This window comes from Manis javanica, chromosome 10 (assembly GCF_040802235.1).
Source record: "Manis javanica isolate MJ-LG chromosome 10, MJ_LKY, whole genome shotgun sequence".
In the NCBI taxonomy this organism is placed as follows: domain Eukaryota; kingdom Metazoa; phylum Chordata; class Mammalia; order Pholidota; family Manidae; genus Manis; species Manis javanica.
This window is the reverse complement of record NC_133165.1, coordinates 95,978,709-95,995,521: the sequence shown is the minus strand read 5'-3', so window position 1 is coordinate 95,995,521 and position 16,813 is coordinate 95,978,709. Positions and strand designations below refer to the sequence as shown.

The window sequence follows — 16,813 nt, the reverse complement described above, 5'->3', positions numbered from 1 at the left end:
TCTCACTTTAAGAGGTGGGCTATCTGATGAAACAGGGTGCCTAATGCTCCAGAGTTTAAGCACAAGGATTTTGGTGCTGCCCAAAAGACAGGCACACTTCTCTAAGACAAGTAGCTAAAGTGGCACAGTCAAGGACAAATGTTCTAAAATTAAACCAACCAGCTGCTCCACCGCAGATGCCCACCTGTCAATTATGCTGTCTTCTCCTTGTCCAGCCTTCCTCTCCATGAAACCAAAACTCCCACTCAATGCAAACCTTTAAAAGCCTGAAATGGCACATACTTTCCAAAAGATTACTTACCCAGGAGAGCAGAAAACTTGTTTCGAGAATAGATTAGGGTACATGGAACTCACTCAAAGAACCTATGCTCTTTGAGCTTTTGATCTCAAATACCTAAAACTTTAACTTAAATGGTGCCAGAAACTGGCTTCAGAAGCCAATTCACATAAAACCATCCTTGTTAACAAGTGAGATGACAATACAAAACTAGAATGTGTGGATCCCACTAAATTTTAGGAACTTAAAAAATCTGAGTTTTCAGTTTTCAGATAGCTTGATAAATAGCAGAAATGGAGACAAATATATAGGTCTCTATGTTTAGCTCTTAGGCATGTCATTAACCTAACAATAAACGGAACAGTTGTCAATGTGTAGTAACAAAATTTAGTTGAATTAACCAGATGCTATTTGTAAACAACTAGTAAACAAGCATATAAAATAAATGATGGCTTTAAAATACAATTGGAAATGTCTTTCAATATAAATGTTACTCTAACAAGGCTTAAATAGAACAGGGAAGTGATATAGAAACAGTTTTTACTGGAGAGGTGATTTGTCTTTTTATTAGATTATGTTAGACTAAAGTTCCAGGAGTTCCTCTCTAAATGTGTTGTTGGTCTTCTTGCAGTTTGTATAAATTTATTACTGAAACTATACTATTCAAATTTGGTGCTCAGAAAGTATTTTAATATTACTTAATATTAAGTCCATTTTTTCTAAAAAGTAAAATTTTATAAGTCATGTTGTACAAGATTGGCCAATATGAGACATTTTGTGAGGTGATAAAGTTTGTTGTGAAGTACTATGTGCCTAGTATATTCTTTTATAAATAAAATGCACATTACATAAAAAATTTTATATTTATATCATCATTCTTACACCATAAAATTAAATCTGTCTTAACCTGATTCTTTACTGACTCACTCAATACATATTATTGAAAATCTATAAGACATGGTATTAGATGGAAATACAAAGATGCACTAAAACACAGCATATAAATTTAAAGTATGAGTTTATACTAGTATCACAAATTGCAAAGAAAGTTATAGTGAAGGTTTACTTGTCTATTAAAAGATAAAAATTCCTAAAACAGAATTATTGAATAAATTCATAAAATTTAGATGCTCATATTTTAAATTGTTCTTCATATTTCTTAGTTTGATATGCCCAATAAGAAAACATATTTTTCTAGCCCTTTTATCTATGAAAGGTAGCTACAATTTTTGCTTTATTGTAAAAATTCCAATGTTATTTCTGTGATTCTTTTTCACAAAAGTAAGGGCTTAGTCCGGTTACAGTTTTATAAATTGTATTACATAAAAGTTAAGCTGCCTTGGTTTTTTAGACTCCAGCTCTCAGCCAAGATGCAGTAATAAGAACCAGACAGACTAATCCTGTTGCCTGAAATGACTAAAAAAGTGGACAAAATACATGAAACAATTGTTTTCATGTATTGGACATCAGGCAACAGAGGACAACTATTTCTGAGAGGGCAGAAGCAAATGAGATGAGCCCTGTAACTGCCTCAGCTTATCACACAGAGTTTTCAGGCTTGGGTACAAAGAGAAGGAATCTAGAAGCCTAATGGACTTCCCGAATTAAGGAGCTGAGAGTCTGGGAAGGCCAAGATGGATAAAGTTTGCAGGGAAGAGTAACAAAGAGGAGAGAGCTGAACTGGGAGAAACTTGCAGAGATCTACAGATGTCCCCCTCAGTTCTTCATCTGAGTACTGATAAATACATATGTGTAAAAATACTACCTGAGGCCCGAGAAAGAGGCACCCTAAAGGACAGAGGGAGCAAATCCTCAGAAGTCATGTAGGACCAGGGATAATCACCCAAAGTGGGAAAACCTTGTAATTCAACCTTGTAATGCATCAGTAGAGTAATTAGGAGCATATTGCCCCAGTAAAGGGGTAGAATTAGCCCTACACTAAAGGATGCATTGGTCCCACCTAACAAAACTTAAAAGCAAACCTCAAAAAAAAATCAAGCTATTACAAGTAATTGCATCCCAGAAAAAACTCTAGAATACAAAAATATGCAGTGCTCAACAAAGTAAGACTCACAGTGTTTTGCTGCCAATCAAGCCAGGCAAAAAAAGCAGGAAAATACAACCCACAATGAGTAGAAAAATAAATCAATAGAAACAGATTCAGAAATGACTCAAATGATAGAACTGGTAGCCAAGAGCATTAAAACAGTTGTTATAACTATGTTCCTTATGTTAAGAATATAGAGGAAAGATTGACCACATTAAACAGATCATGGAAAATATGACAAAAATCCAAATTGAACTTTCACTGTTGAAAAATAGAATGTCTGAGATAAAAAAATACATTGAATGGAATTAATAAATTAGACACTGCAGAAGAGATTTGTGAAGTTCAAGACATAATAATAGAAATGGATCCAAAATTAATTACAGGGGTAAAAAGAACAGAAAATTAAGTAAGTCAGTGATTTAAACAGATAACTAAGTGAGTTGTGGAACAATTTCAAGCAATCAAATATTGTTTAGTTAGAGTCCATGAAGGAGACAAGAAAGAGGAAGGAGAATATTAAAAAAATCAATAAATAATGGCTGAAATTTTTCTAAATTTGATTGTGACTATAAACCCACAGATCGAAGAAGTACAAAAAATCCTAAACACAGAAACAAGAAGAAAACTACCCGAAGCACATAAGAATCAAATTATTTAACAACCATAATAGACCTGAAAAGCAGCCAGAGGAAAAAAATTACACATTATTTACAGAAGAACAAATATAAGAATGACAGCTTTTTGATAGAAACAATACAAGCAAAAGACAGTGGGGCAGAAACCTAAAAGTACTGACATAAAAAAAATTGTTAACCTAGAATTCTGTACCCAGCAAAAATATATTTCAAAAATGAAGATGAAATAGAAAAGAAAAAAAAATCACCAGTAGACCTGCATTACAAGAAATGTTAAAAGAAGATCTTCAGATAGAAAGAAGAAAAATGATAGCAGATGAATATCTGTATCCACATGAAGGAATAAAGATCATCAAAAAGAAGAAATAGGTGGATAATTTTTTTCTTATTTTTAAAATCTCTTTAAAAGATAGTCAACTTTTTAAAGCAAAAATATTAACAATGTGTTGTGAAGTTTATAATGTATGTAGAAGGCAAATGCATGACAATAGCACAAAGCATATGGAAATGGGAGTATACTGCTGTAAGTTTGTTAAACTGTATGTGAAGAGATAAATATTACTTGAAGATAGAATGTGTTAGGTCAAAGATGTAAAGATGTAAAAATTCTAAAGCAGTCACTTAAAAAAATTAAGGTATCATTGATATATAATCTTATGAAGGTTTCACATGAGCAACATTGTGGTTTCAGCATTCACCCGTATTATCAAGTCCTCACCCCCCAATACCTCCCATTGCAGTCACTATCTATAGCATAGTCAGATGCTATAGAGTCATTACTGGTCTTCTCAATGCTGTACTGCCTTCCCCGTGACCTACCTATATTGTGGTTGCTAATTATAGTGCCCCTTAATCCCCTTCTCCCTCCCTCCCCACCACCCTCCTCAAGCCCTCCCCTTTGGTAACCACTAATCCCTTCTTGGAGTCTGTGAGTCTGCAAGCAGCACTCTTTTTTTAAAAAAAGAGTTATAACTAATAAACAAACAAGCAAAAAGAGAAATAAAAGTGATCCTAAATTATTCGATCCAAGACAGAAAAGAAAGGGAATAGAATATAAAACAAAAAGCACAATAATAGATTTAAGCACAACCATATCAACAATTACATTAAATATAGAAGGTCTAAACACCGCAGGTAAAGGTATAGATTATGATTGGATAGAATTGTTTAAAAGATACAATTATGCTTCCCATAAGAATTCCATTTTAAATATAAAGATATAACTAAGTTAAAAGTAAAAGAGTGGAAAAAAGAACGCCTTTGACAGTGGCCATACTATTATCAGACAAAGTAGATTTCAGATCAAAGATTATTTATTACCAGGGATAAAGAGGGACATTTTATACTGATCAAAGTGCCAATTCAACAAGAGGATATAAGAATCCTAAATGCTATGTACCTAATAACAAGTCTTTAAAATACATGAATCAAAAACTGCAAATAGAAATAGATGAGATGATCATTATAGTTGGAGATTTTTCTCTATAATTGAAAGGATAAGTAGAGAAAATCAGTTAGGATGCAGATTTGAATAACATTGTCAACACACCTGACCTAATGTACATTTATGTAACACTTCCCCAACAGTAGATTTCCCAATCTTTTCAAGGGCACAAGGAGCACTTATCAAGATAGACCACATAATGGGCCATAACACAAGTATGGGTTCAAATCATACAAAGTATGTTCTCTGATCACAAAGGAATTAAATTAGAAAACAATAATGGGACAGTATCTGGGAAATCCCCAAATATTTGGAAATTAAATAATATGTTTTTGAATAATCCATGGATCGAAGAAGAAATCAAAAGGGAAACTAGAAAATGTTATGAACTGAATTAAATGAAAACAACATATCAAAATGTATGGGATACAGCTAAAGAAGTACTTAGGAAGGAAAAAAAAAGGTCTCAAACCAATGATGTATAGTTCCATTTAAAGAAACTAGTTAAAGAAGACAAAATTAAACCCGAAGAAAGTAAATAATAGAGATAAAAGCAGAAATAAATTAGAAAAACAAGAGAGAATGCTGCTTTTCTGATAACACAAGATGTCTAGGATTTCAAAACCATTAAAGAACAATTGCAGTTATGATCCTGAAGCTTCTATTTTTGGCAAGTAAGAAAACTAGACCAGAAGGCATGGAAACCATGGATCTCATGTTTGTCTGTGTTTGGGTGATGCTCATGCCTGCTTGGTCTGCTTTCTTAGAACATGAAAGATCTTGTGTGCTTCCAAAGAGAAGAAATCCATAAAGTCGTTTGAAATGTATCACATATTTTTACATAGGTATTTGTACATACATATGTGTTCATATACTTCTCATTAAGAGTATCTCTTGTGGTGAGAACATCTTTCTTTATTCTTCTAAGCCGTATTTCTTATTTGGCTTCTTTTTAAAAATGCTATTTGGAGAAATCTTTACTCAATCAACATAATTATGAAATGGTATTATGATATGCCAGAGACTGTGGGACATGCTGCGGGACACAGCTGCTAAGCAGACAAACAAGATCCCTGCCCACTGAGCAGTCTAATGTGAGATACAGACAAGTAAATAGGCGAAAACAATGCATTAGTGTAAAAGTGTTATCATGGAAAAAGCAAGTACCAAGGGAGTCCACAGGATCTCCCTTGGGTCTCAAGCTACCAGCTAAAAAGAATTTTTTAAATGTGATAACTAAGTTTCTTGAATTATTATGGTTCACCATAAGTAATAAAATTTTAGATATGGAGCAATATGTAAGGTATGAGTTCAATAATGAAAGAATTCCTTGAATATTATGCACCTAATATTTACTTTACTTACTGTTCAAACCATGTTAATACTATGTTGAAATTTTCATCTCGATTGAGTATAAATAAGACATGCGGAATGCTACTTTTACTAATTATTAGTATTACTGAGTTTTTTTCTAAGTACTCTAGAAAAGAAAGAATATTGAGGTGATTCTAACCTGTTCAGAAGTATTTAAGGATCTCTTTGTTATACTACAGCTTAAGAAATGGCAAAGCCTAAGCCAAGAATCCAGATCCTTAGGCAAAATTTGAGGGATTTCAGGCTTAGAGAAGGGGGTCAGGATCAGAGGAATGTGAAAATTCCAAAGATTAGAAGGAAAAGGTCCATGATTTATTCAGAAGCTCAGATATGTTTTAAAATTATGCATTTTCTTTAACTCACTGATTTCACATTTGGAAATATATCCTCAGGATATTCTTATAAACATCCACATTTTAGCTACAAGTTGTTCATTAGTTATACTGAAAAGTTGGAAACAACCTAGATGCTGTTTCTAACAATAGTAGCCTGGTTAAATAAATTCTGTCATATCCATACAGTTTTTAAATTATGTATTTCTCAAACTTTTTGTTCATCAGATTACTTGGAAAGCTTATTGAAACACAGATTGCTGGACCCCCTCCCCCAGAGTTTCTGATTCGGTCAGCCTGGTATAGGGCTCAAGCATTTGAACTTCTAACAAGCTCTCAGGGTGAAACTGATGCTGTTGGTCTGGTGGCCACATGGAAACCACTGATAAAGAGTTATTTTTACTGACTTGGAAAAATATTCACAAGGTATTGTTAAGTCAAAACAAAGCTGTTTACATTATATTCTATATGTATACATAGAGAAGTTTAGAAGGAAAAATATTGTCCAATTGGTATCCCTGGTTGTCTTTGGAATGCACCACACGGGAGATTCTTAATGTCTTTCATATTTTGAGTGACAGATTTTTCTGTAATGAATATTATATTAATCACTAAAATTAATCAAATTAATTAATTTAAAAAATAAGTTCTAGAGACCCTGGCTAATAGCACTAACAAGCTGGAAACATCAATGTAGGCTTGATGCTAGTCCCCCTCTAGTTTTTTAAACTATGTGTTGTTAGAAGGGTACCTTCAGAAATAATCACAGACAGGACAAAGATGGGCCCATAGATACATCCTGTTCCTAATGGGGACAAAAGCAGAAAAGGCCAATACTGTATGGATGGCTTCCACACTTCTTCCTACTTCATTTTAGCAGTGCCATGCAGGCTTCAGCTGGGATGTTTGAAGAAAAACTGGGTGGGACCCAAAGGGCTACCTGCCAGAAGTTTGAAGCATCTGGATTGGTGCACTCTTTGTTTCCTGACGCAGGGTAGATCATTTCCCAGGGTATCAGATTAAGGCGTCTCCTTTCTGGAAAAAAGATTTCATGGTTTAAATTCCCGTTCACTTTTGTGTCTGTGGCATTCTGCCGTCTCCTTTCCAGCACAGCCTCAGGGGTCATGATGTCCCTTCCCTGCTGATATCAGCGTGCCAACTGTGGTGTCATGCACACCAAGCACAGAGCTGCCATTCAGCTTCCACAGTCTGGGTTCAGGAAGCAAAAGAGCTTCTAAGTTCCTACAAACCTTGACAGATCTTCCTCTAGCCTTGCAAGTGCTGCACAATTCTTAGGGGGAGCGGGTTGGGAGGGGGAAGGAAAGGGAACTAGGGTAAATGTCAAGGGTAAATATGATAGGAACAGAGAAAGCAAACAGTTGTCACCAATGTTCAGGAAAAGGAAGGGTGGGCAACAACTTAGAGAAGTATGCCATAGACTTCTCGGTGAAATATTATTTGGTGAGCACTAGTTACCCTTTTCCATGTCCTTGCATTACTGTGGTTGATAAAAGTAGGAGGTGGCCACATCACTGGTCTTATTTAGAGCAAGAGCTCTTCACAAGTATCTAACAGAATGCAATTGTTTGGGATGTCATAGGGGAAATAAGCCTAACATAAAGCTCATGGTGGATTAAAAATATAAACTCATATTCTGATTTAGATTATTGTTAAAAGAAAGAGATATTAGTTCTATATTGACTTTCAAATAGGTGACATTATTTGTTGGCAGCTTTTAATCTATAATATGTTGCTTTCGACCACTTCACATGGGAATAAATGGGGCAGAATATTGTTAGAGTTCAAGATACAAATTGTCCTAAATTCTGCAAGTTCAGAAGTAGCTAGAAATGCAGAGAGAGGTTAATGATTCCTTTACTTATAACTGTTGTTATAATACAAGTTCTTACCTTTCCCCCTTTGGAGCTATAACATAAATTCAGTATATGAATCTATTTAGGGCCCTATAAAAGGAAGTTATTTGAAAATCTCACTTTGAAATTACTTGAATGTCAAGAACAATGTTATGATTAATCAATTCATTTACCAAAAATTTATTGAATGCCTACTCTGTGCCAGGCACTTCCTGAGATATACCAGTGACTCCCCTCAAGAAGTTTGCATTCTAGACTGGAAAAACAGTAAATCATTAAACAATTACACCTCTAATGTGTCAGGTGGTAACAAACATTAAGAACAAGAATAAGGCAGGGCCATTATAAGGACTTAGTATTTTATTCTGAGAGGAAAGTTGAGATCTTTGGGTTGGGGGTGGATTTAAGCAAGGGAGTGACATGATACAACTTCTTGTAGAGAATCACTCGGGCTGCTGGATGAAAATTGGCTGTAGGAGGCCAAGTGTCCATTGAACCCTGCCCCCTGCAAACTTACATTTCATTGAGGACGGTTCTGTACCAGCAGACCTAGAGATGTGATCCTACATAGTTGATTCTTGCCTTTCATATTTTCAGTGCAGAATCTATTTCTAAAATGAAATATTTAAACCCAAATATTCCTTAAATAAATTTTTTTTCTGGAAGGTTCTTTAAGATACATTCTGTCTAAATGAGAGTTTATCCAAAGCCTACTTTTCAATAATGATTTTATTTTCATACTACATGGTTATCAAACTATTTCTGCTTTTTTTGTAAACAGCGTTTTGACACACCTTTAAAAAGCCAAGAGATACTTTAGAATTTTTCAAGGGAGTTTTGTGTCTCTTATATAAATTAAAAAGAGTGTTTCAGGTTTTATTCTGCTCTAATTTTTAAACCTGCATAATAAGGTGTAATTTGGTATTGGCCTCCTTATAATACTGTTTTATGTTATAATATATTTTGAAATTCCTTTTTTATATTAATTGGTATCCACTGGCAGATTTCCTCTTCCACGTACCCCTGCTCCCTCAAAGTAACTGGTCCACATGTAAATTTTGTACCAGCCCGCCTAAGGGCCCCATATAATGTACAGACTAACACAATATACCCAAAGTCCATCCCTCTGGGCTTTCCTCTCTCTGGTTTCCTCCTCAGAACTGACATCTTAAATTGCCTCTAGAGTCTATCTATGACCTACATAATAAAAACAGTCTCATTACGTAATTGTGCTTTGCACTTAACCAAAAGTACTGTTAACTAATTTGACTAGCCAATTTACTCACTACATTTGGATTTAAGTGACTTTTTACTAATTTCATAAATCAAAGCCACCTTCAAGGGATTATCTTCTTACTATCAGTTAAGGATATTTCAAAAATGTGCCATAGCTTGGAAGGCAGATCCAGAAAAAGAGAACCAAAAATTTTTATAGCAAGAGTGGCTGCAATTAATGACTGACAAGTTTTTGAAAGGGTCACATATCATTTAGAAATACATGTGCCTGGATCTTGATTTTGCAATTGCTTCCTAACTGGTCTTCATGCTTCTATTTATAATCCTTTATAGTCCATTTTCTTCACAGAAGCAATAGTTATCTTTTAAAAAATGTAAATCAGATCATAGCACTTCTCTGACTAAGATCTTCCAGTGGCTTCCCACTACAGTCAGAATAACTCTACCATGGCCTTTAAAGGGCTCTCTGTTCATGATCTGTCATCACACACCAGCTTTGTCCTCTTCTCCAAACACTGTCCCCTTGTCTCCTGGATCCCAGTCACACTGGCTGTGTTGTTCTTGAATAAGCCAAGCTGGATTCTGCTTCAAGTCCTTTAAATTTGCTGTTCCTTCTATTCAGAATGCTCTTCCCCCAAGATCTTTGCATGGCTGCCTTCATCTCAAAAGTCAGGTCTCTGCTGGTTACTCTAATTTATAGTTCTTCTGCATCCAAACAGATAGAACATCTGTTCCCGAGTGTGGGGCAGCACATTCTTCCCGAGGTATGATCAAGGTCTAAAAACCTCTGTTATCACTTGGAGATAACAAAAGGTAAATAAACTGGGACCATTTGGGGCAAATAATTCAGAGTTTGCACACAGTCCTATGCACACATGGCATTTTCTTTTTCTTTACAGGTTATTTTCAGAGCTTTGTCACCACCGTATGATGTGGAGAACCCTTACAGTGCCAAAGTACAGGAACAGCTGAAGATCACCAACCTCCGTGTGCAGCTGCTAAAACGACAGTCTTGTCCCTGTCAAAGAAACGATCTGAATGCAAAACCTCAGCATTTTACACACTATGCAATCTATGATTTCATTGTCAAGGGCAGCTGCTTCTGTAATGGCCACGCTGATCAATGTGTACCTGTTGATGGCTTCAGACCTGTCAAGGCCCCAGGAACATTCCATGTGGTATGTAAAACAAACCATCGCCTATGAGAAACAAACCATGAGTTACCTTCTGCTTTGGGCATCGGTAGTCTAAGTTCCCACAGAGTTGGTCTATGCTCACATAGTGCTTCTTTCTTCCTCTTCTGATCCACTCCTCTCACTCCATACCTACCCTATAAAGTACCTTAACTTGTTTTTCAATCTTCAATTTTAGAATTACAAATAGTCAAGCATGATAACTAGATTCCTTGGAAAACATCCATGCCAGTTTTTAGTACCATGACCTTCAGATATAAAGTGTAAGGTGAGCAGTAGAAGAGGTTGGCATAATCATATTAGTGGCATTATCACACAGAAACCAGTTTTGACAGTAAATGGGGACCATTGTTGAGTAGATTTTAAAGTGGCAAAAAATAAGAAACTCAGCTTAATCCCTGGTATCTTTTGCTGTCCAGCATAGAATGAATAATAGTTCTCCTCTGGGAAGAGTGGCCCAAACCCCTCTCACCCTAAACCAGGGTTAAGCTCTCTTTCTTCTAGGTTCACACATCTCCTTGTGTTTTCCTCTGAACTGCTTGTCTGCAGCTCCCAGGAGATCACAAACTCCTGAGGATAGGGACTGTGTTTTCTTTTGTATCCTTAGGACCTAATGTGTTACCTGAGCCAGAGTAAGTATCTCAGCAGGTGTTTGGTTGAATGATAGCAACACAGGACTAGAAAGATGATGAAAAATTACTGTCATTGTTTGTCCTCACACCACCTTCTTCCAAAAAAAGATACAAAAATGGCTCTGACAGTAAGCTCCTTGTACATATGCATCCAGGGTTATGGACAGAGATAATAGGCAAGAAGGAAAGTAGGAGAGCACCCTAATTATTTAATTTTATATTTTGCTCTTATACTTCTGACCAAGGCAAATAGTAAATAAAATTGAAAAGGCCTCAAAGTATCCTATCTTCATTACCTAAAGAATACTTCCACATTTGCTTCCTTTCTCCCAGCCCTGATATAGGATAGGGCCGTAAGGCACCATGAACCAGTTAGCCAGCAGGACAGTGGGTGTTAGCTGGGCTGAGTCACTGCAGTGTAGGGCAGCAACTTTGGGGTAACTAAAATGACTAGGAAAACAGTCAGCGAGTAACAACAATAGGAACAATGCTATTACTTCTAGAAGTGAAGCTGAGGCTCCCAAGTTGAAGAATATGCAACATTCATTTAACAAACACATACCAGCTCCCAGCTACTAATGGATCTTTGATATAATATTGCTTCAAATAAGGATGAAATAATTTGTTGTATCTAATTTAATTGGGTTCAGATATGACTCAAATAGAAAATAACCCAGATATTTTAGAGACAGGTCAATCTACTAGACTGTAAACTAGAAAGTTTGTGTAAGACAGAGTGCTAATAAATTTTTGCCACTGTATTTAAGTGAATTAGTGAAAGGAGAGCCTGCTAGCTGCAGTGGACTGAATGTTTGTGTACCCCCAAAACTCCTATGTTGAAAACCTAATCCCAGTATAATGGTGTGTGGAGATGGGGGCCTTTGGGGGATAATTAGATTGTGAGAGTAGAATCCTCATGAATAGGATAAGTGACCTTAAATGGAGAGACCACGGAGCTCCTAGCTGGCTTTCCACCATGGGAGGACACATGAGAAGTCAGCAGTCTGCAACCTAGAAGAAGGTCCACACCAGACCCCACCAAGCTGACACCCTGATCCTAGACTTCCAGTCTCCAGAACTCTGAGAAGTAAATTTCTGTTGTTTCTAAGCCACAAGCTGATCAAGGTATGGGACCTGGCAAACTGCAAGCTGAAGACCAACCATGTGTGCTACCTGAGCACTGTGACTATCTCTCCAGGTGGATCCCATCCCTCTGTGTTTCTGGAGGCAAGGATGGCCAGACCATGCTCTGGGAGCTCAACAAAGGCAAGCACTTTTATGCCTGATGGTGCAGACATCATCAGTGTCCTGTGATTCAGCACCCACCACTCCTGGCTTTGTGTTGCCATGGGGCCCAACATCAAGATGTGGGACTTGAAGGACAAGATCATTATAGATGAACTGGGTTATCAGAACCAGCTATAATGCAGAGAGGCTCCACTACACCTGTCTGGCCTGGTCTGCTGATGGCCAGACTCTGATTGTCAGCTGCATAGACCACCTGTTACAGGTATGACAGGTGACAATTGGCACCTGCTAGATATACATGCCATTGCTTTGAAAATAAAAAAACTGGCTTTCTCACTTTAAAAAAAATTAATTCTATTAATTCTACTGAATACAACAAGAGGTAAATATACAGTTACCAGAGACTTTGCATAAGTCTTAAATTAAAACTTTTTATACAATCTTCTGCCAGCAAGAAAACTGTCAGCCTGTGAGCCCGAGCTCCTGTGTCTGTGCCTTTTGGCCCTCTGCTCCATCCTGCCATTACCCACTGAACCTCTTGCCACCTATGGCCCTGCTGCACTCCTGCTGTGTCTGTCAGGGTCTCCCCCACCTGCCATCAAGCCTCACCACCACGGCCTCTGCCAGAGTCAGTTCTGTGAGGCCTATTTGGACATGGGGCCCCAAGATCCTATCCTGGGAGTCACAGAAGCCTATAATGGAAACACCAGCAGCAAAAGATTAATCTGGGAAGTGGTACCTACAAGGATGATGGAAAGCCTTACATGCTTCCTAGTGCCCAGAAAGCAGAGGTACAAAGAATACCTGCCTTTGCAGGACTGACTGAATTCTGTAATACATCTGCTGATCTACCTCTGGTAATAACAGCAAATTGTTGAAAACAGGCTGGTAGGTCACTGTGCAGCTCATTTTTGGAACTGAGGCCTTCAGGATCAGAGCCAGCTTTCTGCAAAGATTTTTTGAGTTCAGCCAAGATGTTCTGCCCAAACCATCCTGGAGAAATCACATACCCACCTTTGGGGATGCTGGCATGCAGCTACAAGGCTATCTACGACCCCAAGACTTTCAGCTTTGACATCACAGGCACTATGGAGAACACTGAAAAAAATGCCAGAGTAATGTGTTCTCCTGCAGGCCATTACTGTCATTATTATATTGTATTATCTCAGCCACTTCAACTACTTCTACCACTTACATTTCTTCCCCAATAACGACAAAAAATAAATTGTCACTTATATGCTGTTTGATATGATTACAAGGCTAGGGCTTTTGAGACAGAGAACTGTACTTTGACGCCAGTGTGCTGGGATCCCAGAATTACGTGAAGAGAACATCCTAAACTGTTAATCTTTGCAGCTGGAGAGGTCTGATTCAGTTCCCAGCAGCTGGTGGTTTTACAGTTGTTGGATGATGAATGCTAATGAGAAGGAACATGGAGCATTTCATTGTTTTACTAATGTATCACCCATTGGATAACGCAGCTGCCCTAGAACACCATGAAGAACTGTTTAAATGCCTTGAGCTACACTTGTGAGAGTTGATTTTCGATTTGGAATCAGAAACTCATTATAAGAGTGCCAATAGTTTGACTTATGCGTCCTAAATCTAAGAGTTAACTTTGAGACCTGTGGAATCCTGTAGTGGGGCTTGAAGAAAATGTTACTTAGCTATCTACATATGTAAGGCAAGTTTCAGAGTCATTCATAGCTTCATTAGAAAGGTTTTTCTTATCTGAATCTGAATACATTTATTCATGTATTTATGTTTGTACATCTCATATGTCATCTTTTCTAAATTCAGAACAGATTTAAGACCACAGTTTTCATCTTTTTAGAAATTCTTTACTGGGCTGTGATTGAGCCAAAAGTAATAATTAGAAAGTTCTTGACTCTTCAAGGTATTAAGGAAAAAAATATAGAAGACTTAAAACAATTATAATGTTATTAAATGAGAATATCAAATCAGAATTCTAAGATATTTTTATATAGGAAAACATTTTCATGTTTGGAAATGAATATCTGTAAATTAGCCTTAGGTCTTCTCAATGTAGGAAAAAAATAAGCATTGTGGATTATAAAGACTACTAATAAACGTTACCACTTATTGAGTGCTTATTGTATGCCAGGTCTTGTGGTGTCATGCTACAAATGTTATTGAATTCCATCTTCACAACTGGGTGATCCATTATCATCACATTTTTTCAATAAAGAACTGCAGCTTGGAAGTGTTAACTCTTCCCAAAAGTTAAGAAAGGGCAGAGCCATAGCTTAAATTCGCCTGTAAGACACTGGAACCCATTTTCTTTTTGCTGTTGCTGTGCTGTTAAAGATTTGGAACTAATTGGGGTTGACACTGTGCCAAGAACAGAGGAAAAAAAGAAGAAAGCACAGGAGGGGCAAGGGAGATGAAGCTGGGTTCAAAGTATTGATTATCATGATAGACCATGGAATCTAACCTAAGCAAGGAACAAAGTGAGGACACGGGAGAGCAAAAACTATTCCCACCACCAAAAGTTTGCTGTTTTATATTTTGTAAAGCCTTTTCCCATGCATTATTTCACTTGATGCTCAATACAACCCTGAAAAGTAGTATTTTTATTTCTGTTCTGCAGATAAGGGAAATTAAAGTACAGAGAGATTAATTTACTTGCTTGAAGTCACAGTAATAGAGCAATTACTCACACTCATGAGTATTTACTATAGTACCCCATCTCCACCCCCAATAGGCTGCCAAGAAAAAAAGATTTTATGGAGATAGGTAACCCATCCCAGGCATCTACATTTTAATATGGAACCAGAAGTTATCATTGATTCTCTCTTCTCTTCCATTCAACAACTAGTGAAATGGCCCAGAGGGAAGAAAGAAAGGAAGAGTAAAAGCAATAAATTTGGATAATCTACAAAGTGAATAATTTAGAAGTGACTATCCTTTTTGGGGGGTACCCCCCATCTTTGATGGGTATCTTTGGTTTTATTAGGAAGCGGGATTTCTGGATCTACCATCCTTTACTTCCATCTCTAGCCCTAAATCATTTTCACTGCTGATGGAGGCCATAGCAAAATCAAAATCATTCATAATCAGATTAGGATCTGGAGGAATGGGTAATCCTATCACCAGAGTGCATAATGTTATATTTCCCAATATTAATAAAATATAAAGCCTGCCAGTTAGTGTGAGACTATCCTAAATCCATTTCAAGGTCTTAACCTTCTTATTTCAATATTCCTGTGTTTTATGGTACATCTTTGTCAGTAGTCCCTTCGCAATGAGTAACTACAGATGCCATTAAAGGTGTACAGAATATTGATTGATTATACTTCATTTACTACCTGTGTTTCCTAGTAGAAGGGCAAGCCAGTAAAATATGTTCATGGGTGGAAATTTTTAGTGCTTTGACTATAAAACTTGCCTATAAATCTAGCCTTATTTTCTCTCTAGACAGTAAGGTACACTTTCTTTTAATGGAAAAGGAGTTGCCTGAGATTATTGTTTTTATCTGATGATAAGGAAACCATAAAAATTCAGAACCAGAGACATTACAAAATAATTTTTGCACTCATGGAAGAATTCCCTGTGGGGTTCCTTTCAAGGGTTCCTTCAGAACCTTTAAACATTTGTTTATAGACATTTGGCTATTCCACAGAGAAGTTAAAGGACAAAAATACCTGAAAGCTAAAATGTTGGTATCAGAGTTGACAACTATGAAATTAAAATATAAGCCAATAGAAAAGTAAAGTTGACTCTCCAAAATACATATTTGTTCATTCAACTTTTCATAACATGCTTTGCAAAAAGTGAAACACACCTATATTTAGGTCAAAACTGGATCATTGTAAAGATACAAAACTGAGTTTAACAGGTTTGAGCTGCTGGCTCTATAAATATGGGAAGAAACAACTTAAATTTGATATTTTCCTTACTCTAAAGTGCTTCCAAGATATTTAAGACATATCTCACTTTGCAAATTTTCTCATGAATACTTCCTTTTCAGTGGGGCGTTTTTGGATCCATCCTGTGGATAGCGAGATTGGGAGATCTCTGGGAAGAGAAGGCCTAGTCTTCCAGTTTCACTGCTAATAAAATCGGGAAGTGAGTGGTTGAAAATGGAAAAAGAAAAGCTGAAGTTCCAGATAGATAACTCATTCTGGTTCACAATTCTAAGACCCATATATCTATGATGTTTCATTTGTGTCTTGCCAATTTTGTAAGAGCTGAAAATGTACTTCAATTTGTCCTAAAACAATTATATTCAGTGCAAGATAGGTATAATTTAAGCTCTTTTCCCCTCTTAACAAGAGTTTTTAGTGACCAAATATGTAAGGTTGAAATAATGTGTGTGTATGTGTGTAATAATTATTCCACAAGAGAAAGAATATTTATAACCATCTCAGTGAAGAAAACGAGATCTGTTAATTTTGCATTCAAAATCTTAATACTATAATTGAAACTACAGTACTATTAAATCTTAGCAATGTAAATATTTTAGTGGAATAAAATAGTACATGTGTGGAGATATAG

General features: G+C 36.6%; 1 protein-coding gene across 2 annotated transcripts in view; it reads left to right on the top strand.

The window, feature by feature from the left end:
- The window catches only part of NTN4 (netrin 4), a 105,128-nt gene that overhangs the window by 27,525 nt on the left and 60,790 nt on the right, over positions 1 to 16,813 (top strand). For both annotated transcript variants that reach the window (XM_037023083.2, XM_037023080.2), the window contains exon 3: positions 10,122 to 10,400. In XM_037023083.2, the coding sequence (XP_036878978.1) occupies positions 10,122 to 10,400 (279 nt within the window). The remainder of the gene's footprint in view (positions 1 to 10,121; positions 10,401 to 16,813) is intronic.